We start from the raw sequence: 25,970 nt of genomic DNA, 5'->3' as shown, positions 1-25,970 counted from the left end.
TGCTTGAATTACTGATAATTGTTTAAATAAAATATTTTAATTAAAGTTATTGCTATCATACATTCAGATTGTGTTATTAGATTGAAACTAGATTTTCATTTCTTATTATGTTTTTACAGGTAAATGGTAAACGTGTACTTTTCATTCAGTTACATTAAGCACCATAACTTTTTTTGAGAAGCACTGACCTACATCAACATTGTCAATAAGATTATGTCATAGAATTGCACTTTGTTTGACATAAGTCAAATTTGGTAAAAATGAAAAACACCGAAAAAGACGTAATATATCAATCCTAAAAAGATAACTTTAATGTGACGAGCGATGAAAATTAGTATCGTAATAATATTTAGTGCATGTGACTTATTTATATCAATATATAAATAACTGACTTATTGTTTACAAATATTGTCATCACATTGAAAGGTTGTGAAAGTGTTCTAGGTAAACAGTTTTAAAAGCCGACATGTACCATGTTGGAAGGCCTTGTAGCTTGGGTACTAAACAACTACCTCGGGAAATATGTGGAAAACTTGAATACGGATCAGCTGAGCGTCGCGCTGCTGTCCGGTAAATTAACAGAATTACGCGATCTTTCTAGTTAGAAGAAAGTAGTTTTAAATTCTAAATTATATCTGTTGTAATGATAGTTATGAAAAAATTACGTAGTCTGTTGATATCGTATTTTGGCAATATTTATAAACACTATATTGGTAACTGTCAAGCTTTCAATATATAATTTATAGGTAAAGTGGAATTAGAAAATCTACCACTTAAGAAAGATGCTCTTCGTCACCTGGGTCTGCCCGTGGAGATCAAAGCCGGTTTCATTGGTAAGGTGCAGCTACATGTTCCCGTGAGACAGATCCGTTCCGCGCCATGGGTCATTGCTATTGAGAAGCTGTACTTGGTAGCTGCTCCGGTCAATTTAGATGAGGTACGTTTAGATTACACTTAGATTTCATGCAATTAAAAGAAAAACTAAGGATATGTGGAGAAAAATATATGTATTTCTGTAATGTCAAAGCAAAAAATATTATATGAATCTTACATTTTTTTAAACGTCTCCTCCAAGTATGCACGGGTGAGAGTGTTATAATATACATATTAAAAAATTGAAGATTATATGACACATCATATTATTTGATCCTGTTTAAAAATTCAGTTTAAGTAACTTTTGTGCCAGTGACTAAAAATGTCAATTTAAATTTTTTAAGAATACAATAATAATAAGACAATTTGTATGATTAGTAAATGCACTCATTAGTGATGTTGGCTCAGTAGGTATTATAAAAAGAATGTAGTATGATTTTCCCTTTATATTTTAATTCTTATTTTGGTGGAAAAAACTTACTACTTGATTTTACAACAACAAAAGTAACACTCACTTAAACTAATTTAGAGAAAATGATAAAAAACACCTTTTGTAACAGACGTTTACCGTACACCTGTGTTATAGAATATAAAAATATAACTCCTGAACAGGTTACTTTAGTACGGAAACAGTTCTGATGAGTGACAAGTGTTGCCGATGATACAAAATGTTATGTTAATGGTGCAGTGGGACAGTGATGTGGAGGCAGCCATCGCTCACGAGTACAAGGTGTCCCTTCTGGATGCCCTGGAGGCACAGTGGCGCGCCGAGCACGAAGCCTCTGACGTCGGATACTATGCCGCTTCATACTCCTCCTGGCTCAGCTACGGTACCGGCCTTCTCGCGAACATTGTGGAGAACCTTCAGGTATGATTCAGAATTTAGTACCGACACATATGGAATATTTTCAATTCCCTTTCCTCGAGTGACTGTTGGATGTCAAATTATTTATATAATTGTCCCATCCAGCTGAACCTGAACGACGTCCACATACGATACGAAGACGCTCTGACATGTCCGGGACGCGCCTTCGCTTGCGGGCTCGCAGTGGAGGCTCTGACGGCAGAGTCCTGCGATTCAAGCTGGCGCCGGGGTGCCGTGGCGGCCGGCGAGGAACCTTGCTCCTACAAGCTCCTCGAACTTGCCAACCTAGCGCTCTACTGGGATCCGATGCCCGTGCCCGCCGGCATGATGGCCGACTGCACTATCACCGAGCTCACGGTCGGTACAATATATTTTCGTCGAATCGGTCGTGTCTTCTGTCTCTCACAACGTAAATCCTCTAACCTGCTCAGGAGCGCATGCGTTGCACGTGGAGCGGAGATCACCGCTGGTTGGTTAGACCGAGCACTGCGAGCGCGCGGGTACGACGCGAGCGCTGCGACCAGCCTCTGAGGGACCGCACGCGGCCGCGTCTCGCCTGTCACCTCACGCTCGACTCGGTGCTCCTCCGTCTCACCGACGTATGTCCATGTCGACCTTCATATTTAGGATTCTCTGTCTGACCGCTTCCGGTGCTACGAAGTCGCGTTCCGTTTCAGCGCCAGTACAGCGAGATGACGGGCTGCTGCCGCGGTCTGGAGCGCGTGGCGCGACTGAGGGCGGTGAGGGCGCTCCGACCTCGCTCCCCGCTCCACGGACACGCTCGTCAGTGGTGGATCTACGCGGTGAAGGCTCACCTGCCGCATCACACCTGTTTGTACTCCATATAAATAATATCCATCGGTGTGATTCAAGTTAATACAAATTGAATGTTTTCCTTCAGGGATGGACCCGCGCCCGACGTGGGAGGGGTGCTGCACGGCGGCGGGGGCGGCACGCCGGTACGTGTCGTTGGTGCTGGAGACGCTGGTGTCGCCCGCCGCCACGCTCCCGCCCGAAGACCAGCGCGCCAAAGATGATTACGAGTGGCAGCAGCCGTTACACGTCCTCAAGCCGCTGCGGGAGGTATGCTCATATAGAGGCCAAAGAAGTATTGTGTCGAGACATTCATACATGAAAATATTTGCCATAGATTTCTTTTCGCACAGTTGCTACCGGCAACAGTGTGCACGGACCAGTATATATGTTGATAAACTACGCGGACTCCTCAGCAACAAGAGACGCGAGGGTGGGGTATCGAGTTGTATTCGGTGCAGAGTTATAGCTTGAGATCACATCGGCCTTCAAATGAGAGCTCGATGGCCCGATTGCATTATATTTCATTAGTGGGACGTTATAGGAATAATTTTATCAATGAAAGGTGGCGATCCGGAAAGTGCCGGCTTCGACGCCGGTGTTGTCTCCAGAGCAGGCCAACTCGGGTCGCAGCGTGTTGGTGCGTTGGTTCCCGCAGTGGTGGGGCTGGTACGCGTCCCCGACCACCGAGGGTGAATCTCAATCGTCGACCGCGGACGGAGCCATCTCCTGTTCCTCGTCGCCGCCGTCCTCCGCGAGCGCCGCCACCTCTAAGCTAGAAGACGAGATCCTCGACGTGATCGCCGATTCTCTGGACGATAACACGCTGCTCCGTCGAGACGCCGTGTTCGGACTGTTCGAGTTCACTCTCCAGAGAGGATCACTGGACATCTGCATCGACAACGGGGAGGAGGACAGGTGAGTATCTCCATGGAATGTGGTATTTTGTCATCACAGTCCGTAGCGAGTGTTCGTGTCCACAGCGAGGCTCGCGAGGGTGTGGAGCTGCAGTTCTCGGCCGTGTTGCTGCGCGTGGAGTCGCGGCCCCGTTCGTCCGCGCACGCTGTGCACGCGTCCCTCGGTGCCGTGGTGCTGCGGGACCGCGTCACTCCGGACACATTGTTCCCAGTGCTCGTCGCGCCGCAAGTACAGCATTTCTCTTTCATAGTCCTGACTGTTTTCCATTTCGCGGATATCTGTTAAAGTGTCGTTCCTCGTCAGGGCATGATTCGTGAAGGCCTGAGTGCAATGAATGCTGCGGCGAGCGCGGCCGCGTGGTGGCGCGCTCAGCGACCGCTGCACAATTCCTCCGCCGCTGCCGAGCCGTTGTTCCAACTATTTTATGAGAAACGCCCGACCGGACCCGGCTATGATTATAGACTGCGGGTGAAGTCTCGTTCCGTGGAGGTGGTGTGGGCGGTGGGCGTGGCGCGGTGGGCACGCCGCTGGGCGGCGGCAGGTGGCGCCTTCGCCACCGTTCGTAGCCACACTCGTGCCACGCTGCATCACCATTGGGGTCGACTCATGCATCACGCTCGGACTCCGGTTTGTTTTGCCAACATCTGAGCTGTAGCTTTTGTCAACCTCAACCAAATGTAACCGATTTCGTTCGCAGAGCGAAAGGCGTTCGTGGCAGATCGAGCTGGACATTTCCGCCCCTCAGATCCTCTTAGTGGAGGAACTGTCGGACCGCGACGCATCCGTGCTGCTTCTAGATTTTGGTCGTTTACGTCTCGCTAACGCGCCGCCTCCCGATAACGATCACCGATGTGATGAAGTGCCGAAACAGTTTTCGGCAGATGACGACGAAGGTATTCCCAGTTCCGATTTCCTCACGACTAAGTTTCATACCTCTATGAAGACTGCGATCTCCTTTCAGAGCTGTTCATGACGCCTTGCTCGACGCCCCCGGGTAGCCTGCTATCCCCGGCGACCCCCGGTCCTTCTCCTGCTGGTCCGCCTCCGCTGAGGCCCGCCGACCTGCACCCTCGTCTCTACGACCGCTACTGTGTGGAACTCAGTGAGCTGCAGGTGCTGGTAGGGCGCGCTCGTGACAACTGGCGTTACGCGCACAACAAGACCACATCCGCCCTACACCTGTTGGATCGCTTCACCATCTCGCTTCAGGTGCGCTCACTTCGGTGTGACGCAGGTGTTGGAAGTCATCGTCGTTAAAACCTGAATGGTGTTACAGGCGGAGCGCCGAGTGGTGTCGACGGCCGACCCTCAGTACCCGCGTGCGGCTGTCGGCGGCTCACTGCCGGCTCTCGTGGTGCATCTCAGTGAACACAAGCTGGCTGCCGTCAGAGCCGTCATCGCCTCCCTAAGACCCGAAGGCCCCCACAACGGTCACAACGATCTGTAAGTTCTTAGACTCATGCGGATGTCGATAGAAATAGGAATAGTCAATAATCGAAATCTCAGATCGCCTCATCGAGAGGGTGCGGGGGAGGAGCCGGGGGAGGACAGAGACGAGACAGAGACAGAGTTCTCAGAAATGTCGACCAACCAGAACACGGCACTGCTGGTGCTGCAATTCGCTATCGATCAGATGTCCCTAGAGGTACGGATTGTTTCTGAGCTTTTTTATGAGGGTACTATCGATCTGCTAACCGATGAGCATATTTGTGTCCAGGTACAGTCCCGGGGGCGAAGCATCGCCGAAGTCCAGGTGTGCGGTGTGCGCGCTGCCCTGGCGCTCCGGCCTGCTGACACCTCTCTCTCTCTGTCCGTCCACTCGTTGCTGCTGGTAGACGCTCTGCAGACCTACGGGCCGGACTTCGAGCTCCTTCTCGCCAGTCATAAGCATCTCGGGTAACGATCGGTCCTATCGGTCCCATCATACCTTCAGCATCACTGACATCCGAGTGTCGTTCCTTTGCAGTATGGATACGACATCGGGTAGCATCCTCGGCTCGGAGCCCACGTCTCCCACGTCGCCTTCGTCTCCGCCCGCGCGCTCCCCGCCGCCGCCGCCCACGCCGCGACAGCTGCACCAGGCGTTGCACTCCTTGCGCTACCAGACCGACCACCACGACCACCTGGATCACGCCGAGACGGGCGACGGTAAACGCCTTAGTATATTAAGATCATTATATGATGATGATATTGACTTCTAGTAACAATGTGAAATAAAACTCTAGTGGTCGATCGAGCGACCCCGAGTGCAGCCGCCGACTGGGCCAACGGGATTTGCTGGAATTCTGTGAACACGTCATTCGCCACCAGCGGGGCGGCGTGGACGAGCTTCGGCCAGAGTTTAGGGAATGGTTGGACCGGAGTCGGTCAAGGGAGTCGGAGAGGAGCGAGCGCGGGAGGGTTCGGCCAGGAGGGATGCTGGGTGGCACCTGGACTCGTCGACTCGGAGGCGCTCATCGCAGTAGAGCTGTGCTTCGTTAAGGGAGAAGGGGACGCAGAGGACCTGCGGATTGCTAACATACTGTTCAACAATTTGGATGTCATAGGTTGGATGTCGCCGAAGTCTCTTTAATTAGTCTGTTTATTCATTGAATATAAAGATAACCTCATTACGAAACTTCCGAATGTTGAGAACGTACTTTTTGATATTCAAAAGGAAAAATACTAATCAAATATGCATAACAATCAGCGAACCAGGAGACCATAGTGGAGCTGATCGGCTTCGCTCACCGTGTGTGGGGTCCGGCGCCGCCAGCTCCTGATGGAGGTCATCAAGATCAGGACCGGGAGGAACATATCGATGGACTCGCACCGGTATATTTATTTTGTACTTGGGTTCTTACAAAGTTGTTAATTTTCCTTAAGTTCCTGATCTCGACGTCACTAGCAGCCGGTACGCACGGAGATTACGTTCGACTTCCATCGCCTCGGCGTGTTGCTGCTGCGGTCGGGGCTTCAAGACGGCACGCTGGTCGCCAGCAAGATCGCCACAGCCACGGTCGGGGACGCGCGGATCCAGGCCACTTTAGGTTTTTATTTTCTTCACTGCCCGCTCTATGTTTCCGTTCCCATCACTAAATGGTCACACCGTTGCAGACGGAGACCGTATCGAGGTCGGCGGGTCGCTGGGTGGCGTGCAGGTGGTGTCGCTGTCGGAGCGCGCTGGTATACACTCGCGTGTACTGACTGCGGGCCGGCCTCCGGCTCCTCCCGCTCAGCCCACACCTGCTGCAAAATTTGCACCGGGAACTTTACCCCCTCAGTCTCAATACCAGACTTCCAGTGAAGACAAGGCTCTGCTCTTTTCGATATCTAGGACTGTCAAAGAAGGAGGGAGTCGCGCTTCCAGTGAGTATCGACTCTTTAGCTGTACCGATGCGTTCTGTTTTGTAGCTGTCGTGTTTCCGCAGGTCCCGGCGCGCCGTCATCGATGTCGTCGGAGTCCCGCGAGCCGGGCCCCGGGCGTGTTCTGGAGGTATCAGTGTCGGTGCGCGTGGCTCGCGTCTGGTACACTCACTCTCCGCCGCTCCTCCGCGAGTTACGTGACTGCGTGGCTCAGTTCCAGCAGTACCTGGCCAACTTGGCTCGCTCCATCCGCGCCGCGGCCGCTGACATGGCTATAGGACTCGTGCAACCAAGGTGTGTACTAGATCCCTAAATGTTTTTCAAACTTCCAATGAAAGAGACATTCAATGAAAATGTTTTTGAAAATTGTGATATAATTTAATTTAAGTCACAGAGGCGGTCGACCGCGACGTCGCATCGTTTATCAAGCGTTTTAGTTACAGGGGTGAATCCATCTATTCCAACCCGCGACTGTCGCAATCCACGGAGGGCGTGTCTCCTCGCAGGCGAACCGTGAGCGTGGGCACCTCCTTGGACGAGCCGGAGCACGACACCCAGAATATCATACTGAGGTTGTAGAAGATATCATCATTCGTTAGATATGTATGTATGTACCGGAGTGGCGGGTCTACTGACTAAGGGAAAACTGAACGTTTAGCGTGAGCGTGGAGCTGGAGTCCCCCGTGGTGGTGGTCCCCCGGGCGGCCCGCAGCCCGCACGTGTTGGTGGCTCACCTCGGCCGCATGTCTCTTCAGCAGCGCCCCGCCCCGGCCGCCGCTGCCGTCTGCACAGTTCGTGTCCGGGATATTTCCCTCGTTTCTGTAAGTTGTATTATATGAAGTCTTTGTCTGTGAACTCCTCCACGGCGGACCTCTGCGTCAGCTAGCGTCTAACGTTCTGTTCATTGGTGATAACCCTGGCAGTTGGACGTCGGAGAGAAGGTCAGCAGACAGCCTCTAGCGACCGACGACATGGCCGACATCTACGACGCATCTGCCGGCCGACCTGTGCTTCACGACACCGGTCTGCGCCTGCGCGTGGCGGCGGGTCGCCCATGTCTCGTAGACGGGGCCGTGGTGGGCGGCCTCCACGTGTCCGCCAGCCGCGAGCAGTACGAGCAGCTGCTGGACACGCTCCGTTGGCTGTCTTCGTCCGGCCCCTCCCCGGCCGGCCACGCCTCCTCTGTGTCCTTCGCGTCGACCACTTCAGCACCCCTGCTGGAGCCGGCGGTGCCCACGCTCAAACTGGATCCTCAGCTCCGCGCTGCCGTGCTGGCCGTGCCGCCGCCTTCCCCGCCGGCTACAGACCGATCCCTCCACACGCCGCTGCTCGGTACCATGTTCTCAACATATACTATCTTTTATGTTTATAAGTCATCGCATGGTTTCTCATACAAATTGTATTCTTTGTAACAGTAACTTTTGAACTGACCGATATCACCGTGGAACTTCGGGCCGACTTGGGCACAGGAGAGAGGAGTCTCGTGGCGCTCACATTCAGGGAGTTCCTGCTACGACGAGAGCACTTACATCCCCACGAGTCCATATTGCAGGTCACTTACTATAAATACATAACGACCCGTGAGGACTGCCCCCGGCCGACTCATACCCGAAAACACGATAACTGATGGAAAAAAAACTTACATAAATAGTATAACTGTGTAACCAGGTTTCCCTACACTCGATCACTATGGAAGATCTTACCAAGGACCCGGACTCACGTCACCGCATGCTGATGGTGTCGCACACTCCTCCCAGTCCCCCTAAGGCCGTGTTCGTATCTAAGTCCTGCCCGGACTTCGTCACCCAGTACGGGGATGAGGCCCTTTGCGGTTCACTGAGGCACTCGCGACCCTCCTCCGCCTCCATGCCCTTCGCGCTCAACATGTCGGACAGGGAGGTGGGTAACTTCATCTTTGATTGCGGCGGTCGCTGTGACACTTTACAATGTTTATATTTCGTTCAGTACGAGAGCATCATGAAGTCAGAAGGACAGGACCGGCGCTGTGGACCGACCCCGCCCTGCTCGCCGGAGCATGACGCGCCGGGGGGAGCGGGAGCACGGGCCGACGAGGACGGTGAGGCCGGCTCCTCGAGGGATAACCTCGTCTGGGTGTCCGTGCATACGCGGGACCCGCAGCATCCACACTTTCACGATCAGCACAACAAGGTGAGCGCGGCCAGAAATACAATATTGCAACTTGTGATTTGAAAAATATCTCTTCTAGACTGATATATATTTTTAGATATCGAGATCGACGAAAGTGGACTTCAACTGTCTCAAGATCGTTCTGAGCATCGACAGCTGGGTGACGGTGCTGGACTTCTTCGGTGTAGCGGGAGACGAGCCCGACCAGCAGGCCTGCTCCGCCAGCCTCAGCAAAAACAGTCAGCAATTTATGAAAGTATCCACTGAAATAGAGATCGATTCCTCTCTATAATGACGAGCGTGATTATCCAGGTTCGTCTACGAACATGGCCGGCGAGGAGGCTGGAGCGGGCGAGGCTGGCGAGGTCGGCATCACGGAGACGGAGATGAGCGTGCGGTCGTTGTCGGTGCTGGTAGTGGGCGCGCGCGGAGAGGCGTGTCGGGCGCTCGTGTCGAGGGTCAACGTGCGAGTGCGCGGGGTGGACGGCGGCCGCGACGTGCATGCCACGCTGGGAGCGCTGGCGCTGGCGGACCTCACCCCGCACGCTCCGCTCTGGCGGGAGAGGCTCCGCATGCGGACCGAGCACGCTCTTGACATTCACTACCGAAGGTGAGTATCCTGAAGCTGTTATTGACAACCAGATGGGAAGATGGATTTTTAAAACTTTAATGTCTCTTTTGCTAGGTTGAGTTCTGAGGAGGCGGCCGCGGCGGGACATGAGACGTCACTGTCTCTGGAAATGGGCCCCGTCACTTACGTACACACCCGTCGCTTCGTCCTCGAGCTTCAGGCCTTCGTCCGAGATTTCAGTCTTCTAAGACGCGTCATTGCTCAGGCCAGGCGAAAGGTATTGTCTAACTTCTCACATGAGCAGAATACACTGGACGTTACAGTGCCGGGGTGTGACTTGTGATCTGTTCCCGTTCCAGGTGTCGCGAGGTCCGCGGGATGCCTCTCTACAACGGATGAAGCTGCGCGTTCGCTGCTCGGCGCCCGTCATCGTGCTGCCGGTGTCGGGCCGCTGCCGCGACGCGCTGGCTGCTGAGCTGCAGTTGCTGCTGCTGGACAACTGTTTCCGTCCCGCCGGACACCCCGACACCGTCTCCAAGATCGTAGATCCTTCTATCAGTGAGGATCCTTTGAGCAACACGTGCATCATGATGAAATCTAAAATTTTCGCGAGTTTTATTCATTTAAATGAAACTAATATTTTTCGGACATACTACGCAGATTTTATTATTTTAAAAAACTACATAATCCCGACGTTTCGGTTACTTTTCAGCAACCGTGATCACGGGCAGACGAGATGTGAATGTCTGTCAGTCGGTCCTTGTTATTTATCGCCTACCGCCATCGATTTCTTAATTTTCTGATTATTAATTTTCCACATAAGAAAGTGAGCCAATTCTTGAGACCAATCAAGAGTAAAATTCCTTTGCAACAAGCGGGTGTATACAAACTCGATTGTGACTGTGGCTTGTCATACATTGGACAGACGAAGAGGAGCATCGGTTAAAGAACACATCTCAGACATTAAAAACAGGCGCGCATCGAAGTCACCAGTGTGTGAACATACAATGGACAAACCAGGCCACTACATTCGGTTTGATAAACCTCAAATCCTCGCTCGGGAAGACAAGTATATACCGAGATTAATTCGCGAGGCTATTGAAATTAAAAAAACATCCCAATTTCAATAGAGAAGATGGCTGGAATCTATACAACACCTGGGACCCCCCCCCCTTTCTTAAAAATATAAAATCCCATGTCCGTAACCAGACCTCAAGACACCGTAAGCGCTTTCTGCCGGCATCCAGAGCGGTACGCCAGAAAATTAAGAAATCGATGGCGGTAGGTGATTAATAACATGGACCGACTGACAGACATTCACATCTCGTCTGCTCGTGATCACGGTTGCTGAAAAGTAACCGAAACGTGGGGATTATGTAGTTTTTTAAAATAATAAAATCCGCGTAGTTTATCCGAAAAATATTAGTTTCATTTAAACGTGCATCATTAATCGTAAGGACCGGATCTCAAATTTGACACTTCTTTATTTCCAGAGGAGCGCGAGCTGCTTGACGTCCGCACGGTTCGTGCGGAAGGATTGACTTTGTGGTGTGCGCATGCCGGGGAGAGCTGCGACGTGAGGGGCGAGAGTCATGAGCGTGTCCAACGTGTGGGCGTGCCGCTGCTGCCCGCGCCGGCAGCGCTCGCACTGCAGCTGGAGCACAACTGCAGCGACACTCACAACGGTAGGAAATCCATCGACCTCATGTCTGTCTCCCGATGTCTTTATCCGATGTCCCCGACTCAGCTTTGGCTCATCTCCCCAGTGCCCGAGATGACAGTTCAAGGCCGACTGGCCACACTGGCCGCTTCGCTGGATGCGGCTCAATACCGCCTCGTCAGGGGCGTGCTTGCGCATAATTTAGCCGAGGCGTGCACGGAGCTGCTGGCGCCAACTCCGGTGGTGTTGCCCGGCCCGCCCGTCTGCTGGCCTACGTGGTCTCTGCAGCTGGATCTGCAGGACGTGAGCCTGGAGCTGCGCGCCGCTCGCCCGCGACCTCCGCTCGCCTGCATAAACTTCATCAAGTCTCGTCTGCTCATAGAGACGTACTCCGACCTCTCTCAGGACATCGACCTCGTCTCGCAAGTAAGATAACTACATTATTGCAAACTTTTGTTTAGTACAATAATAATCCGAAGCGTTTGTGTCGTGCAGGAGATCCTGGTGAGTGACATGCGGTTCTCCTCGGAGCCGGCGAATCGTCGAGGCAACGTGTTCAGCCACATTGTGCAGCCGCTGCCGGACCATCGACACAGCGTGCAGGCCGAGGTGCACGCCAGGTACCAAGGACGACACGGCGGACATTATGCTTCACATGAAAAACTCGCATAAAAATAATAATGATTATTTACACTCGAAAATAGAAAACGGCCCGATTCCTCGGCGTATACGATCCTCGTGAACAATATGCGGCTCATGGCGATCCTCGACTGGTGGGAGGCGGCCGGGCAGTTCGTCATGCAGCCACCTCCGCCGCCCTCGGACTCCGACCTCATGCATCTGTACGATACCTTGTTTGAAATAAATACAAAAATATATTATGATAGTCATTTCTCCTTGACCGACATAAGTGGCTCATTTTACAGAGAAACTCTTCTGGAAATCGAAACTGCGAGCTCTGGTGCGGCGGACTGGGTGGCGGGGCCGGCCGTCACCGAGCAGGTGGAACTGAAGCTCAATATCACGGACTCGCAGCTGGTGCTGGTGGAGGACGCCTCGCTGTGGGACACTAACGCCGTCATACTCAAGGTGCTGCTGACAGCCGCATTAAACTGGCGACAGGCCGATGACGAGTGATGTCTGATTTCTGTTCGTCGTGTGCTAGAGTACGACGGTGATCACGTATCGGCCGGCGGACGTGGCGCGGCCCGTGGTGTGCGAGCTCAACGACCTGGAAGTGTTCTCGTGCGTGCTGGGCCTGGAGGAGGAGACTGCCCTGTCGATCGTGGAGCCGGCCGCGGTGGCCGTGACGCTGCTGCCGGAGCGCGTGCTGTCCGTCAGCGCGCCTGCGCTGCGACTGCGTCTGTCCTACCACGATATGCGCATGTTCGCCTCCATGCTGCACTCTCTTCCGGCTCAGGCCCGAGCGGCGCTCTCGGGTGAGATCTCGTACGTTGGGAGATCCGCTGACTTCGAACGGATACTTACTGTTGATGTTGTCTTGCAGGTAAATCAGAAGAGGAGGCAGTCCCGGACGTGCCAGCGAACAGCGTGCATATGCGCGTTGCTAGTGGCGTGTCGGGTGGCGCGGTGTATGTGACGGCACTTCCACGCTGGGCTCGACCCTCGGCTCTCCGGCCACCGCCTCCCGCACAGCCCCCCCTGTGGCCTCTGAAAGCAGTGCAGGTGATGATCCTCTAAAACAGGGAATTCCTAACTGAATTTTGGAAAAACCCAAAGAGGAGGGGGGGGGGTCTCTTAGAATAGTCATCAGGTTGCTGCAGAAGAAAATGGTTTCCAATATAAATTTTACTGTAGATTTGTAATCGTTGTAGGTGAGCGCTGAATGCGTGACCCTGTGCGTCATCGACGACTGCCTGGACTCGGACGTGCCGCTGCTGGAGGTGACGCTGCTGGACCTGCAGCTGGAGCAGGTCGGTCTTTACTGAACTATCAGACTATCGCTTTCATTACAAGAGGACGCGAGTGTCACTACATACGTGTTGCTGTAGGTGGTAGAGCCTAGCTGTGGGCAAGTTACTGTAGCTCGACTATGGGCTGGCTAAGTACCACCCTCCCACAGAAGATCGGCGTGAAGTAGTCTATAATGGCCGCGTTTCGTCTGATGAGTGAGGGAGCCGCTTGCCCTTTCCCTTTTCCCAACCTTTCCTACCTCTTCCCTTTCCCACTTTTCCCTCCCCCTCTTCCCTAATCGAGGGTGGCAAGACATCCGCAATTCTATGTTGCGGATGTCCATGGGCGACAGTAGTACCTCCATCAGGTAGGCTGTGATGACGGATGATTCACGAAACCTGTTTCCAAAACATATAAATACATACGTGTTCCAGCAACGCGATAAAATTGCCCAAAAAAATATATTTTTTCAAAACAATATAGTTCCGACCTGGAGGATAAACTAGTTACAGGTGATAACAAACTCGCCTGTCGCACTGGTCCGTACCCCTGGCCACATTCAATTTTCATTCTTGCTAAGGTTTGAGGACTCCGTCGCGGACAAACAACGTGACAAGTGATTTCTATATGTTGAGACAGGACGTTAGGATATCCACAATTTAGAATTTAATTTTTAATATCCGATCTTGTGAAAATTTTTATTTTGAAGGAGTTTTAGAGCACATTTCGAACATGTTGGGAATTTGTTTCGTGTGTCTGTTGCTGCTAGGGCCTGTCTTAACGGCTGCACATCGTACTCACCCACAGCTCCGGTCTAGGAGATGACGCTGTTAACTACTTTATCACCTGTTGTATATTCAGTTCCCTCATTCCGGTTTTCTTCTGTTTAAAAAAGTGCATAATACTTACATATACCTCGACAACAAAGATAAATACTCTAAATTAAAGGCGTGTTAAGTTATTAAGTTTATCGAAATTCTCAGGACTTTGTTTGTTGAAAATTAATGATATGTTATGATTTGAGAAAGATCTCAGCTTCTTAATACTAAAGTATCTCTACCCTCGACCCCACCTGTTCGGACTATGCTCCGCCTTCAAATAGTAAAAAGACATCGACTACAATGCTGTATTCGCAAAATGGCCTCGAAATAAATGAAAAGAAAATCGGTGTCTTCAGGATTTACGTAAAGTCGAGGAATCCTTCGAAGATCCTCTGCTGGTGTCGACGCCGTCCGGTCCTCCCGGGGTGGCGGCGAGCGCGGAGGGGCGCGCGGGCGCGGGCGGCGGCCGGCTCCGGGGACAACTCAGCGTAGATTACTACAATCGTACTCTGTCCGATTGGGAGCCGGTCGTCGAGCCTTGGCGTTTCGAGGCCGGCTGGGAGCATGCTCTTTCACGAGGCCTAGCCCTGGGCCGTCTCCAGCTGGACGTGCGCTCGGAAGACACTCTCGACACCAACGTTACGTCCGCCCTCGTCGACCTCATGCGTCTGGTGCGCACCAACTGGACCCAAGATTACTATGCGCCTCAGGTGACAGGATGAACTAATAAAATATTAATTGAATTTTAATTATTGTGTTAACGTTGCATATCTCGCACAGAATCCCACGTCCGATCAGTCCCCGAAGGGCAGTCCCTCGGGTCACCGTCGTCGGTCGCCCTTCGTCCCGTATGCGCTGCGGAACTTGACGGGCCAGCGACTGTGGTTCACCACCCTCACTACCACTTCCGACGAGTAAGTCCGATCTTTACGACGAGAAACGAGTCGTCTGAACCGATTGATGCGATGCGCCTGCTCATACAGACTCCGCGAGTCCGGCGAGCTGGAGGTGCGGCCCGACGACTCCTGGCTGATGGTCCGCGCGGGAGACACGGAGCCCTTCTCGTTCGGCGCTCGTCGCGGCAGAGCGCGCGTGGCGGCGGGCGCGTCCGCGGGCCCTGCGCCGCTCCATCGCCTCGTACTGCGCATCGACGGCTGGGCGCCGCCCGACCCCGTGTGTGTGGACCGAGTCGGCGTCTTCTTCAGACACATCACGCACGCGGTGAGTCTCCTGTACCGAACTAACGATCGCTGGTCTCTCGATCATCTCTAATCAGAGCCCTTTTTGGTTGGTCGAGCAGAAGACGGGAGCGGAGGCGCGCGTCGTGCTGGAGGTGTCTCTGGAGGGCAGCGCTCGGAAATTGGTGTCGGTGCGGTCCGCGCTGCAGGTCTTCAACAAGCTGCCACATCCTGTAGAGTTGAGACTGGATCACACGCCGGCTGCCGGTAACTCGATTACGTGTAGAGAAGAATAGGGAAAGCGGAAGCGGGGGGGGGGGGTGACCGTACGTGAACGTGATCGGGATATAATGTGATTTTTCATAATAGCTAATACATTAAACTAGACTACGAGGGTCAAATGTTCTGAGGGCCATCGATTCGTTTTCCTTTAATAATGTGTCAGTCCTGTAATCGTTCACTCGTCTCCGAGGCCGCTCGCTGTCGGGTGCGGTGCGGGCGTGGCGAGCGTGGGGCGGCGGGACGTGGTCCGGGGCGGGCGCGGGAAGCCCGGGGGCTGGCGCGGCGCTGCACCGTCGCGCGGCGCTCGGTGTTCTCACTCCGTTGCGCCTCGCCCCGCTCCGACCCATATATGCCAATTGCGGTGAATCACGCCTCTCGCCGCTCCCTTCGCTCATCAACTCATCCTACCTCCTTCATATGGCACTAGCCGCCGCCTCGCCTCACCCTACACTATCTATTTCGCTCATGGTACATCACGTTATAGCAACCATCACCCTCGGCGCTCGCTTCACAGTAGCTTATCGTTAGCTGCATCTCTGTTCATCCATAGACTATAGTTTTATCGTTTTGGTGGTATGTGTATGATATGATTAAGGTTGGATGTCAGGTGCTTGGAGCGGGGCGGGCGCAGGGTCCCGGGCGACCAGTGTAGCTGCGGGCGCGCGCTGGGCGGCGCCGCTGGTCCCTAGGGCGGGCGCGGTGTGGGTCCGGCCGCTGGTGGGAGCGCGGGCACCCCCCGCTCCCCCGCTGCCTCCCGCTCCCGTGGACTGGCGCGCGGCCGCCTCGTCCGCCGAGCGTGCACTGCTGCATCACGAGTGCCGCGCGCCTCACGATTATTGCTACAGGTGCGGCGGGCGGAGGTCTCGTGATCTGCCGCGCATTTCATCCTTATCATCGTATCAATATAGTTCATGTTCTCGTTGTCTCACTTTTCCTATCTATAAATCTGATAAGATTCTGCTGCGTGGTGGTGCGTGAGCGGTTCCCTCCCGAGCGCGGCGAGCCTCTGGCGGGCCACACTCTGACGCTGGTCCCCGCGCTGCGTCTCGAGAACCTGCTGCCTCTCGAGCTGCACTACCGCACGGAGCACGTCACCGGCACACTCGCCCCGGCCGTCACGCAACCATTCCATCAGGTCTTTACGCGGCTGGGTTACGTCTTCCGGCACGTCTCTTAAACATTGTTTTCGTTGGAGTCTCTTATGGACGCCTCGTTTTATTCCTGTAGGTGAACGTCGAAGAGGGGGTTGAGTTGTGTGTGAAGCTGGAGGGCTTCGGCTGGTCGACTCCGCTGAGCGTCGGGGGTCCCAACAACACCGGGACGTTCTCTGCTCGCCTGAAGCTGCGGGACCAGCGCGGACGGAGACTCTACCTCAACGCACGAGTCGTCGTTAAGAGAACCGACGGCATAAAGGTCCGACCTCATCGGTGTGCCGCACCGTCCTTAGATCACTTCTATGGTAACAGCTGGTGTGTCGTGCAGGTGAGCATCTCGGCCGCCTACTGGCTCGTTAACCGCACGGGCCTGCCTCTGGTGTTCCGCGCGGAAGGCGGAGGCGAAGCCGCAGGTCAGTTCGCGGAGCATGAACTAGCCCGTATGGTGGCGCCTCTACCCTTCTCCTTCGCGGACGGAGACGGGCCCACGCTGGCGGCGCGCCTTGGCACTTCGTTGGCTCCAAACCCGGAGGTAAGTTTACGACGCACGTTACCAGGACGTGCGACGCTCGATGACGGGATTTTTAATGTTTCACAGTGGTGCTCGCCGTTCGGACTCGGTCCCGGAGTGACGGTGAAGCGCCTTGAATGTCGCGGGGTGGGACCCGGCGGGGGGCCGGCCGCCGAGGGCGAGCGCTCGTACGCCGTGGGCGTGGCCGTGCGTTCGGGCCGGGGACGATACCGGCGCACCAACATCGTCACCTTCACGCCTCGCTACCAGCTGCACAACAACACATCTCACTGTCTGCAGTTCGCACAGAAGTGCACCGCGACCACTCTCGTAAGAGAATTGTATTGTTATCGAATAACACAATGAAAACAAAAAAAAAATCTTTAATATTTTGGGACCGACGCAGAATGACCCCGGAGCGACGGCCACCCACGTGTCGGCAGTGGCGGGCTGCCATCTGCCCTGGCACTGGGCGCGCTGGGACCGCGAGCGGCTGCTGTGTGTGCGCGTGTTGGAGGCGGGCAGGGCGGCGCGCACGGGCTGGTCGGGAGGTTTCAAACTGGACGCGGCGCGCAGTTTGCACGTGGCGTGCCGCGGCAGCGCGGGCTCCTACGAGCTGCTGCGGGTGGAGGTAGTGGCGCAGGGCGCAGCCTTGTTGGTGGTGCTGACGGATGCGGAGCGCGCGCCTCCGCCGCTCTGTATCGACAACCACTCGCCCGTCGCCATCATGTTCCACCAGGTGAGCAGGCCGAGTGTCATCAGATTCATCAGCAAACACGGATTACACTTTAATGTCTTTAAATCGACCTGTTTGTCGCTCGTCCGTCTGTCTATAGGTGGGATGTACCGAGGAATGCGTGGTGGGTGCTGGAGGGCGAGCGCGCTGGGCGTTGCCGGAGCCCGAGGCGACGCCGGCACTCGCTCTGCGCGCCCCGGGTGGCCCCCGACTCACGCTGCCGCTGCACGCCCTTCACGAGACGCACACGCTGCTCTACCAGAACTTCATCTACGTCGCATTCTACGCCAACGACACGAACGCTCCCGACACCGTCACGTGAGTATTGACGCGTACTCGATGGAGTTACTATATGGAGTGAAGGCACTACCGTCATAATATTTATTCAGTGAGCCGACCGACGGGGCCGGTGACGGAGTCCTAGTCCTGGAGGTGCCCCTGGGGTCTACGCGGGTGCAGCTCGCACGTCTGCGATACGGGGACAGGTGAGAGGAACATTGATGAAATATACATAACATCGGTCCGATTTCCATATTCATGTTTCCGTGGCGGCCGCAGGTGCCAGCTTTGGCGGCGAGGAGCAGGCGGCCAGCTCGTCCACGAGGGCAGCTCTCCGCCGCAGCCCACGGACCAGCTGGCCAGCGACACGGCGCTGTCTCCGCACGCGCTCGTGAGTACCGGCGCCCGGACCCGAGTGATATATTATAATAGAGTGACTCAGTTACGAGCTGTTTGTGATTAGGTGCTAGACATCGAGGAGGCCGCCCCCCGGCCGACGCGAGCGGCGCCTCTCGTCCTGCGGCGCGCCGATCCGCGGCGAGCCTCCACGCAGGCCTGGCGTCTGTTGGGGCCTGCCATGTGCTGCGCTCACAGTAACTTGTGCGTTCAACCCGAGGACGGGTTCATGGGACTCAACCCCGGTAGGATATGATCTTCGACCTTCCGCATGTATATTACGATCGGCAAGAAGGGGAAATAGTCAACAATGACTCGTATGACCGCAGGAGCTCGTGTGGTGCTCGGGATGGCCGTGTCGTCTCGCGTGCCCGCCGTGCGATGGCCGACCCTGAGGCCGGGCTCCGGTCGACTCGCCGTCAAGCTGTGCGCCGACGGACCGACACGACGCGTGCGCATCGTCGACAGCGCCGAACAGGTTCCTTGTGTGATGTGTTTGTGTCATGTAGGAGCGACTAGCCGGTTATGACTCGAGCTCATTCAGAGTTTATTGTTTAAATAGGACACGAAGCGTCTGGAGACTTGGGAGGACGAGGAGGAGGAAGAGGATGAGCCCTCGGGAGCGGGAGGAGTGTCGGAGTGGGAGGTGCGCGTGGCACTCGGCGGGCTGTCCTTGTCGCTGGTGGCCCGCCGGCCGCCCGCCGAACTGCTCTACGCGCAGTTTTCGAGCGTGCGACTGCGGGCGGCGCGTGAACCGCGCGGAGCACAGTTCGCGCTCACAGTCGGCTCCATGCAGTGGGACAATCAGCTGGTGACGGCGCCCAGCCCCGTGCTGCTGTACGTGCTGGGGGAGCGGGAGGCGGACGGCGAGCTCTCCGGGACGCCTACTCCCGCTTTACACGCGTCCCTGGAGCTGCAGCGCGCGCCGCCGCAACACTACAATGCCCTCTATTTCAACCACTTTGTGGTGGCGATGCGTCCGCTCGCCATCAGGCTCGATGAGAGGTAGCGTCGCGGTGACCGGAGATAATGTTCCGAACATTTTGACAGGAAATGAAAGTAGTTATTACTAACTAAGGTTCTTCATAAAAACTCCGTCAGGTTGATCTTACTGCTGTGGTCCTGGGTGGATGGCGGCGGGGAGCGCGAAGAGGGAGCGGTCGAGGAAGAGCCCGACGAGGCGGAGTACGAGACGAGGCGCGTGCTGCACGAGCTGACCGCGCTGCACGCCACCAGATACTACTTCGCGCTTATCAAGATCATACCGAGCCAGGTGCGAACCGCCTTAGGGCCGCTCTCACACGAGCGAGGATCACACGAGCCTAACTCTCGTTCTCTCAGATCCGCCTGTCGATGTTCACCGCCAACAAACTGGAAGGCGAGCTGGCGGCACTGAAGAGGTCGCTGGGGCTCACGCTGGTGCGCTTCGAGGACGCAGCCGTGGAGCTGGAGCCCTTCGCCAGGGCGCACGCCTTCGACACGGCCGCGGCGCTGGCGCGACATCTGCTTCAGCACTTCAAAGACGTAGGACGCGAGCTCTTCGCAGATTCTACAGAGTGATCGGATCAGTAATCTTAAATTTTTTAATAGGAGTTGAAGTGGCAAGCCGCCAAGATTCTGGGGTCAGTAGACTTCCTCGGGAACCCGTTGGGTTTCGTCGCGGACGTGTCGGAGGGCGTGTCGGGACTCCTGGAGGGCAACGTGAGAGCCCTGTTTAAGAACGTCACTCACGGGATTTCCAACTCTGCGGCCAAAGTCACCGGTAACTATAGAGTTCATTAGAGTCGTGGCGGTTCAATGGATCGAGGCGGTCGGTATACAGGTTATATTACTGCAGAAACTCTGGGGGACGGGCTGGAGCGCGTGGTGGCGGACGAGGCCCACGAGGAGACGCGCCGCCGGATTCGCTCCGGAGCTGCTGGGGCCCATCTCGCCGCCGGCTTCCGAGGACTGGGCCTGGGATTGCTGGGTGCGGGCTTGGACCGGGAGTCCCATGAGAACATTATATGTCTTGATGAAATAATAACATCTGTGTGACGAGACGTATATTTCAGGAGGTCTGACGTCACTGGCGAAGCATAGCTACGAGGGCGCCGCGGCCGAGGGTGTGGCAGGGTTCCTGGCCGGGGTCGGCAAGGGGCTCGTGGGCACCGTCACCAAGCCCATGATCGGCGTGCTGGATCTGGCCACTGAAACCGCGGCGGCCGTGCGGGACAGCGCACGCCGGGGCGGGGGCGCTCCGGGACGGGCGCGCGCCCCCCGCCTGGCCGCCGCGGGTGCTCCCTTGCCGCGCTACTGCAGCGAGCTGGCAGCCGGCGCGGCGCTGCTGCTGGCACTGCCGCAGCGGGACGCGGCGGAGCGCTTCCTCGCCTACCGCATCGTCCGCGACTCGCCGCACGACATCCGCGCCCTCCTGTCCGATTCGTTCCTGCGCATCGTTACGTGCAAGCACGGCGCGCCGCAGATCGTCATGGAGACTCACCTCGGCAACTTGGTGTCGTGCTGCGCCGTGCAGGCGGAGGGCGCTTGGTTCGTGGAGCTGGGCGTGCGAGGAGCGGCGGGTCCGGGCCCCGGAGGCGGGTCCCACGAGACGGTCCGGCGTCCCCGCGTGCAGTGCGACACGTCGTCCGTGGCGTGCTGGTTGTCGCGCCACGCGGCGGCCGCCAGCCAGCTCTACCACGACCGCACGCACACGCTGCTGCCTCACGCCGACCTCTCACCGCTCCTTCCCTCACCCACTGACTCCTAACGACCTCGTCGTCGCTGCTTTGTGTGTTGGCGTTATAAACGCGATCGACCGTGAGTGGACCTGCAAGAACTCTGCTCCTTTAAGAAAAGAAGAGTTGTGCCAACACGGTCCGTAGTTTGAGTACTTGTGACGACTAGTGCCGTGTGACCCTCGCGGCTCCGCCCGAGTTTCCGAGCTGACATTATGTATCACTAGCCCGGTCCGGTTGTGATCTCTCTTCCTTAATACGTCACGGTTGTGTTTCTCTCCCCTGCATCCCGAGGCGTGGACTCGTCGTCACGGCGACGCGCGTCTTCACAAAGCGCATCAAGACAGTTGTATAGAGAGGGGAAATTTATACACTGTCAAAAAATTATAAAGATTGTAATACGTGTTGTGACACAGGACCGACCTACAACGACTGATGACGACTGTTGACTAGTTTTGACGACTGTTGACGAGTATCGATGACTGATGTGATATATTATGTCTTAATATTTATTTACTACATTCTTAAGTGAAACAAAAATGTTTCCGAGCCTTGTTTGTTGTTAGTTATTGAAGCAATATAATGTATATATAATAGCAATACGCTTAAGTGACGTCTTAGTTAGTGTCACCGTCTCTGAACACGTGTCTGTGAAGTACTAAGTGTCATGTTGTCTCACATGAGCGATGGCTCGTTGTAAGACGACGTCGATGTTTTCGTTACTGATCTTTACAATATTAATTTCTAATCCTTCCTCGTGAACAAAAACTGTACAACTATCAAATAAAAAATAATATGAGACTCCACGAGTCCACGAGTCCAGCCAGCAGAGTCGAGTCGTACGTTCTTTATTGTATATTATTTATACTTAACATACGTTCAGTTAGTTCGTGTATATTGTTTTAAGTTAAATGTTTGTCTTTGAGTTGGGCTTCGTTTGTTGTGTGAATGTTGACGAAAAAAACATGTTACGTATAAACTGAGCTAATAATAAATAATTAATATGGAATTGTTGATTTATTTTACACTTATATATTATACATAGGTACGTTCCCAGCGAGAGGAACGACACAGTTACAGATTAAAAGTTAACTGGATAAATAACCTCGCCGATGTATTTAATATTATCGATAATAACTGCCGAGAACGATCGTGTCGGTTAGAATAGTCGACGGTTAAATAACACACTAATAGCAATCGGCTGGAGCGTGAGGTCAGTTGTGGAGTGTAGTCGACGAAGGACACTCGCGGCCGGCGCACGTCTCACGCCGAGCGTCACATTGACCTCCGAAATACTGTTAGTATTATGTAAGTTATCATCACACTGGCAGAGGCGACGCTCCCTGACCTCCTGATAAATAATATTTAGATTTAATGGTCCCGTCGTTTTAAACGTAATGATCTCGGTCACCGGCCGTGTCACTTGTTTGAGATGTTGAATATATTACATATCTCGTTTTTGTTTCACCTCCAACATGTCTGTTCGTCCGCGGCTCGTGCAGCAGCTCTGCCATCTCGATACATCACAAGGTGAGCGGACAGCAGGTAGTCAATACGCTAACTTTCTGTAACCGTGAGGGACAACTCGAGGCGGACTCGATACGTATTCGATGTCTGTTTGTCATGGCAGGTACTTGACTTATTGTTAAAATGTATACAAAGCTAATTAAATGTTTCAGCACAATGACCTCCGTTGATTATTCCAAAGTACCGATTATTGAAAAATCCCTTCATGCACCACCCTTGGAAGAAATAGTAGAAGGTAATTTCTTATTAATAGTTATTATTCAAACTCCGCGTACTAAAATATATGTCATAAATATTATATATAAAATATTATTTAATGATTTCAGTGTTATCACAAAAGCTACCATCAAATTTCGAGTATGTCAGAGTGTCTGCCGAGGAGAGTCCGGACCTCACACGGTCTCCCTACAACCTGACATCGCCAGGTCAGATAAACGATAACCTCTGATTTAAATTTACTGAATTAATTTAAGTATAATCCGAGCTGTTGCTACTACACATCCCACACACAACAGCTCTTGAATGGAAGAGTAGATTCAGGATTAGATAGTATTAAGTGTTTAAATATCGAACGTGTTCCAGCAAACATTTGCATATAATGATACCTATACTAAGTTATGATAACACATGTTTTTTCTTTTATAAAAAATATTTATGACGTACGATGCAACGTTATAAACGATGTGATTTATAAACATTCATCAGAATTCTTGTTTTATAATAAAAGGCGCTCTGCGTTTAGAAAGGACATGGTTTAAAAACGCGGTCTTATATCATATTAATAACACATCTGCAGCAATCTAACAGATGCCATTTTGGGGTTATTTTTTTTTTTAAATATCTAGGATCCCGTTTTCAAAAAGTGTCCCTAGGGACGGTTTAAAGGATTGTTACTTGAACGACAGTATCCAAACCTTAGGACCGATTCTTGGTCAAAGGGCTCAGAACGACGGCATGAGCGAAAACACAAACACAGATATTTTCATCTACTCAAGCGAAGAGATGATTGTCACACACGTACTGGAGGAAATGTTTATGTTGGAGATTAGGAGTACGAAGGGGAAGCGTTTATACTCGCTGTGACTTACTGACTGTCGCATCTTACAGGGACGGCAATATCTATAAGGTTACCTGCAGTTATAGAATACCAAGCATCATCGGACATGGAGTGGTATCCGGTTCTGCTGGTTATCTTTAACAGGTCTTTGATATCCAAGATGTTCCTATACCACTCTGATATCCTGCAGCATAGTTCCTACACGACGGAACGGTATCAGAACCGTTTGAATACCTTACAATAACCTCGTGAATTTTTTCATGTTTGTAATGACTGTTAAGCTGGTTCTCCTCAAGAGAGATTTGAAGCAAGTAATGTGAGAATATGATCCATTACTTTTGTCGGAGTTTTTTATATATTAATGAAAACGTAATTGGAAGGACTCGGTACTTTTTTAGTTGTTAAGTAGGAAACAAGCATTTCCTCGGACTTTCATAGCGCCCTGTTCGTCCTGGTCCATCAGAAAGTCTGAGTTCGTGTGTATCGGTGTGTTTTTTTTTTATTTGTGAGTTCTTGAGTAATCATGATCGATCTGTCTATTGGATGGATGTGTTGTCATCGTGTTTGAGGATAAGGACATAAGGTACTCGTCGCAATAACATAAACACGGTATGACGGCACGACGGAACGGGATTAGACGCACGGACACTATTCGAACGCCGGACATTTTGTATTTCAAAGTATGCTTGTTTGGGATCGTGTCTATACATCGCGATGTATTATATATAGTATTTAACCACACAAAAGACACTTCGTTGTACAGAAAATGCTAAAGATTCTTTACGTTTGTGTAAATTTTGTAAGGAAGGCGTAGATCAGTTTAATGTTTGGCCAAAGACTTGATAAGTTTGATTTTGTAACATTCTTTGATTTGTAAAGGTGAAAATTAATAACGTGCAGGTCTGTGTGGTGACGCCAAGCTGGTGGAGTTGGGTGGCCCTCCGTACCTGGTGCCCACGGTGAGACGCGACAAGCTGTATTCCTTGACGGACTTGTTGCGCCACCTCCGCCGAGACCCGGCGCTGTTGGCGGGAGCCGGTGCCGGACCCTGGCCCTACCTCGGAGTCAACTGTGAGGTACTCCTTGTCAGAATTCAATATCTCCCTATTGCACTGTACTATGTATCACTATCACTCTGTGTTATGTCTGTCCAGGGTATCATCAACGTTTACGTCAAAGACAGCGCCGTGTCTCAGGGTTCGCACGTGGTGTCCGTGTCGCCGGTGGGCGCGCCCAAGGGTCAGTCGTCGTTTGTTCAGGAAAAGCTGCCGGCCAGCGAGACTCGCACCGCCTTACTCGGGAACTACCTGTTGTCCAACGGAGAGCCGGGGATGGTCCGACGCTTCCGTAACTTGTTAGCCCTGTGCTGTGGTCGACAGCTCGGAAACAATAATCGATGTTCTCATTCCAGGTGATCAAAGTAGTCGCTAAAAAACGCATCGGCGAGAAAAACTTCATCACCGCCATCAGAGAGGCGCTCAAAGAGCACTATGGAGATAAAGTAGTAGGTCAGTGTTTCTGTTGCGGTGTTCGAGGTTCGAGTGTTGGAGGGTAGGGTGGTCGGGTGGCCATTATGTTAAGAGCCTCGCTCGTTGCAGGTCTCGGCGGGACGTTCGCGCTGCTCGAGGGTCGGGCGAAGCACCACGTGATGCCGGACTTCTCGGCCACTCCTCTGTGTAGCGATTCCGACGTGGACTCCTGGCTGCACTACTTCGAACACTCGGCGCCCCTCGCCCACGTGGGCACGCTGGTGACGGGCGACCTCGGCCTGGATCTGCGAGTCCAACACTTCCACGGAGTGAGCGAGCACGGCCAGGGAGGTCACTACCACTACGACACGACGCCTCTCGCCGCGCACTACGAGGGGTACTTCACCGTCGCCGGCTCCGTCATACGAGTCGACGCGCCCGAGAACACACACGCCATAGGACGGGATTGAACGGAGACCTCCACCGACCAATATTCATAATACAAGTTTTATATATTACGTTCGTGTGTTTCTATGTGTGTGTGTGTGTGTGTGAGTGCGCGCGAGTTTGGGTGTGACGTCACAATAAACACAACTTGAACATAAACCTTTATTTATCCTGTTAATATCTAAATGAGTATTTACAAACGGCGAATACATGAAGCGTAACACCAGTTGAATATTAGCCATGAGAAGCTATAACAAACATGTTCCTGATAAGGTTTGCTGACATACTG

The 25,970-nt window shown here is 53.3% G+C and overlaps 2 protein-coding genes across 10 annotated transcripts; both read left to right on the top strand.

Moving 5' to 3' along the window:
- The first annotated feature begins 245 nt into the window (after window positions 1-245).
- LOC116767174 (intermembrane lipid transfer protein Vps13D) lies at window positions 246-22,190 on the top strand. 3 transcript variants are annotated; one of them, XM_061527460.1, is made up of 60 exons: window positions 246-570; window positions 747-937; window positions 1,562-1,741; window positions 1,844-2,095; window positions 2,170-2,337; window positions 2,416-2,569; window positions 2,640-2,821; window positions 3,117-3,469; window positions 3,535-3,697; window positions 3,773-4,096; window positions 4,167-4,362; window positions 4,431-4,678; window positions 4,746-4,912; window positions 4,976-5,114; window positions 5,187-5,365; window positions 5,436-5,617; window positions 5,695-6,015; window positions 6,159-6,283; window positions 6,360-6,498; window positions 6,566-6,817; window positions 6,880-7,108; window positions 7,252-7,386; window positions 7,473-7,635; window positions 7,738-8,146; window positions 8,230-8,366; window positions 8,483-8,713; window positions 8,780-8,983; window positions 9,060-9,201; window positions 9,275-9,572; window positions 9,648-9,810; window positions 9,893-10,091; window positions 11,027-11,218; window positions 11,300-11,619; window positions 11,689-11,813; window positions 11,898-12,035; window positions 12,120-12,282; window positions 12,359-12,632; window positions 12,701-12,879; window positions 13,029-13,127; window positions 14,285-14,638; window positions 14,709-14,842; window positions 14,912-15,149; window positions 15,229-15,373; window positions 15,996-16,233; window positions 16,343-16,523; window positions 16,616-16,801; window positions 16,871-17,074; window positions 17,141-17,383; window positions 17,460-17,792; window positions 17,890-18,107; window positions 18,179-18,274; window positions 18,348-18,459; window positions 18,532-18,709; window positions 18,794-18,942; window positions 19,027-19,469; window positions 19,566-19,737; window positions 19,806-19,988; window positions 20,055-20,226; window positions 20,302-20,433; window positions 20,519-22,190. In XM_061527460.1, the coding sequence occupies exons 1-60, from the start codon at window positions 474-476 to the stop codon at window positions 21,211-21,213; spliced, it is 12,618 nt and encodes a 4,205-aa protein (XP_061383444.1). In that variant the 5' UTR covers window positions 246-473; the 3' UTR covers window positions 21,214-22,190. The 3 variants fall into 3 exon arrangements, with proteins under 3 accessions (XP_061383444.1, XP_061383445.1, XP_061383443.1); XM_061527461.1 differs by having other exon boundaries at window positions 6,357-6,498; window positions 7,258-7,386; XM_061527459.1 differs by having other exon boundaries at window positions 6,357-6,498.
- Window positions 22,191-22,333: 143 nt separating this feature from the next.
- On the top strand, window positions 22,334-25,752 carry LOC116767176 (ester hydrolase C11orf54 homolog). 7 transcript variants are annotated; one of them, XM_032657361.2, is made up of 8 exons: window positions 22,334-22,489; window positions 22,684-22,726; window positions 22,861-22,943; window positions 23,035-23,133; window positions 24,666-24,841; window positions 24,920-25,099; window positions 25,177-25,273; window positions 25,364-25,752. In XM_032657361.2, exons 3-8 carry the CDS (start codon window positions 22,865-22,867, stop codon window positions 25,702-25,704), a joined length of 972 nt encoding a protein of 323 aa, XP_032513252.1. In that variant the 5' UTR covers window positions 22,334-22,489; window positions 22,684-22,726; window positions 22,861-22,864; the 3' UTR covers window positions 25,705-25,752. The 7 variants fall into 7 exon arrangements, with proteins under 7 accessions (XP_032513252.1, XP_032513249.1, XP_032513254.1 ...); XM_032657358.2 differs by having other exon boundaries at window positions 22,335-22,489; window positions 22,684-22,711; XM_032657363.2 differs by having other exon boundaries at window positions 22,355-22,489; window positions 22,687-22,726.
- Window positions 25,753-25,970: the final 218 nt, after the last annotated feature.

The sequence above is a fragment of the Danaus plexippus genome, assembly GCF_018135715.1.
Source record: "Danaus plexippus chromosome 9 unlocalized genomic scaffold, MEX_DaPlex mxdp_26, whole genome shotgun sequence".
In the NCBI taxonomy this organism is placed as follows: domain Eukaryota; kingdom Metazoa; phylum Arthropoda; class Insecta; order Lepidoptera; family Nymphalidae; genus Danaus; species Danaus plexippus.
This window is presented reverse-complemented; position numbering and strand designations above follow the sequence as displayed.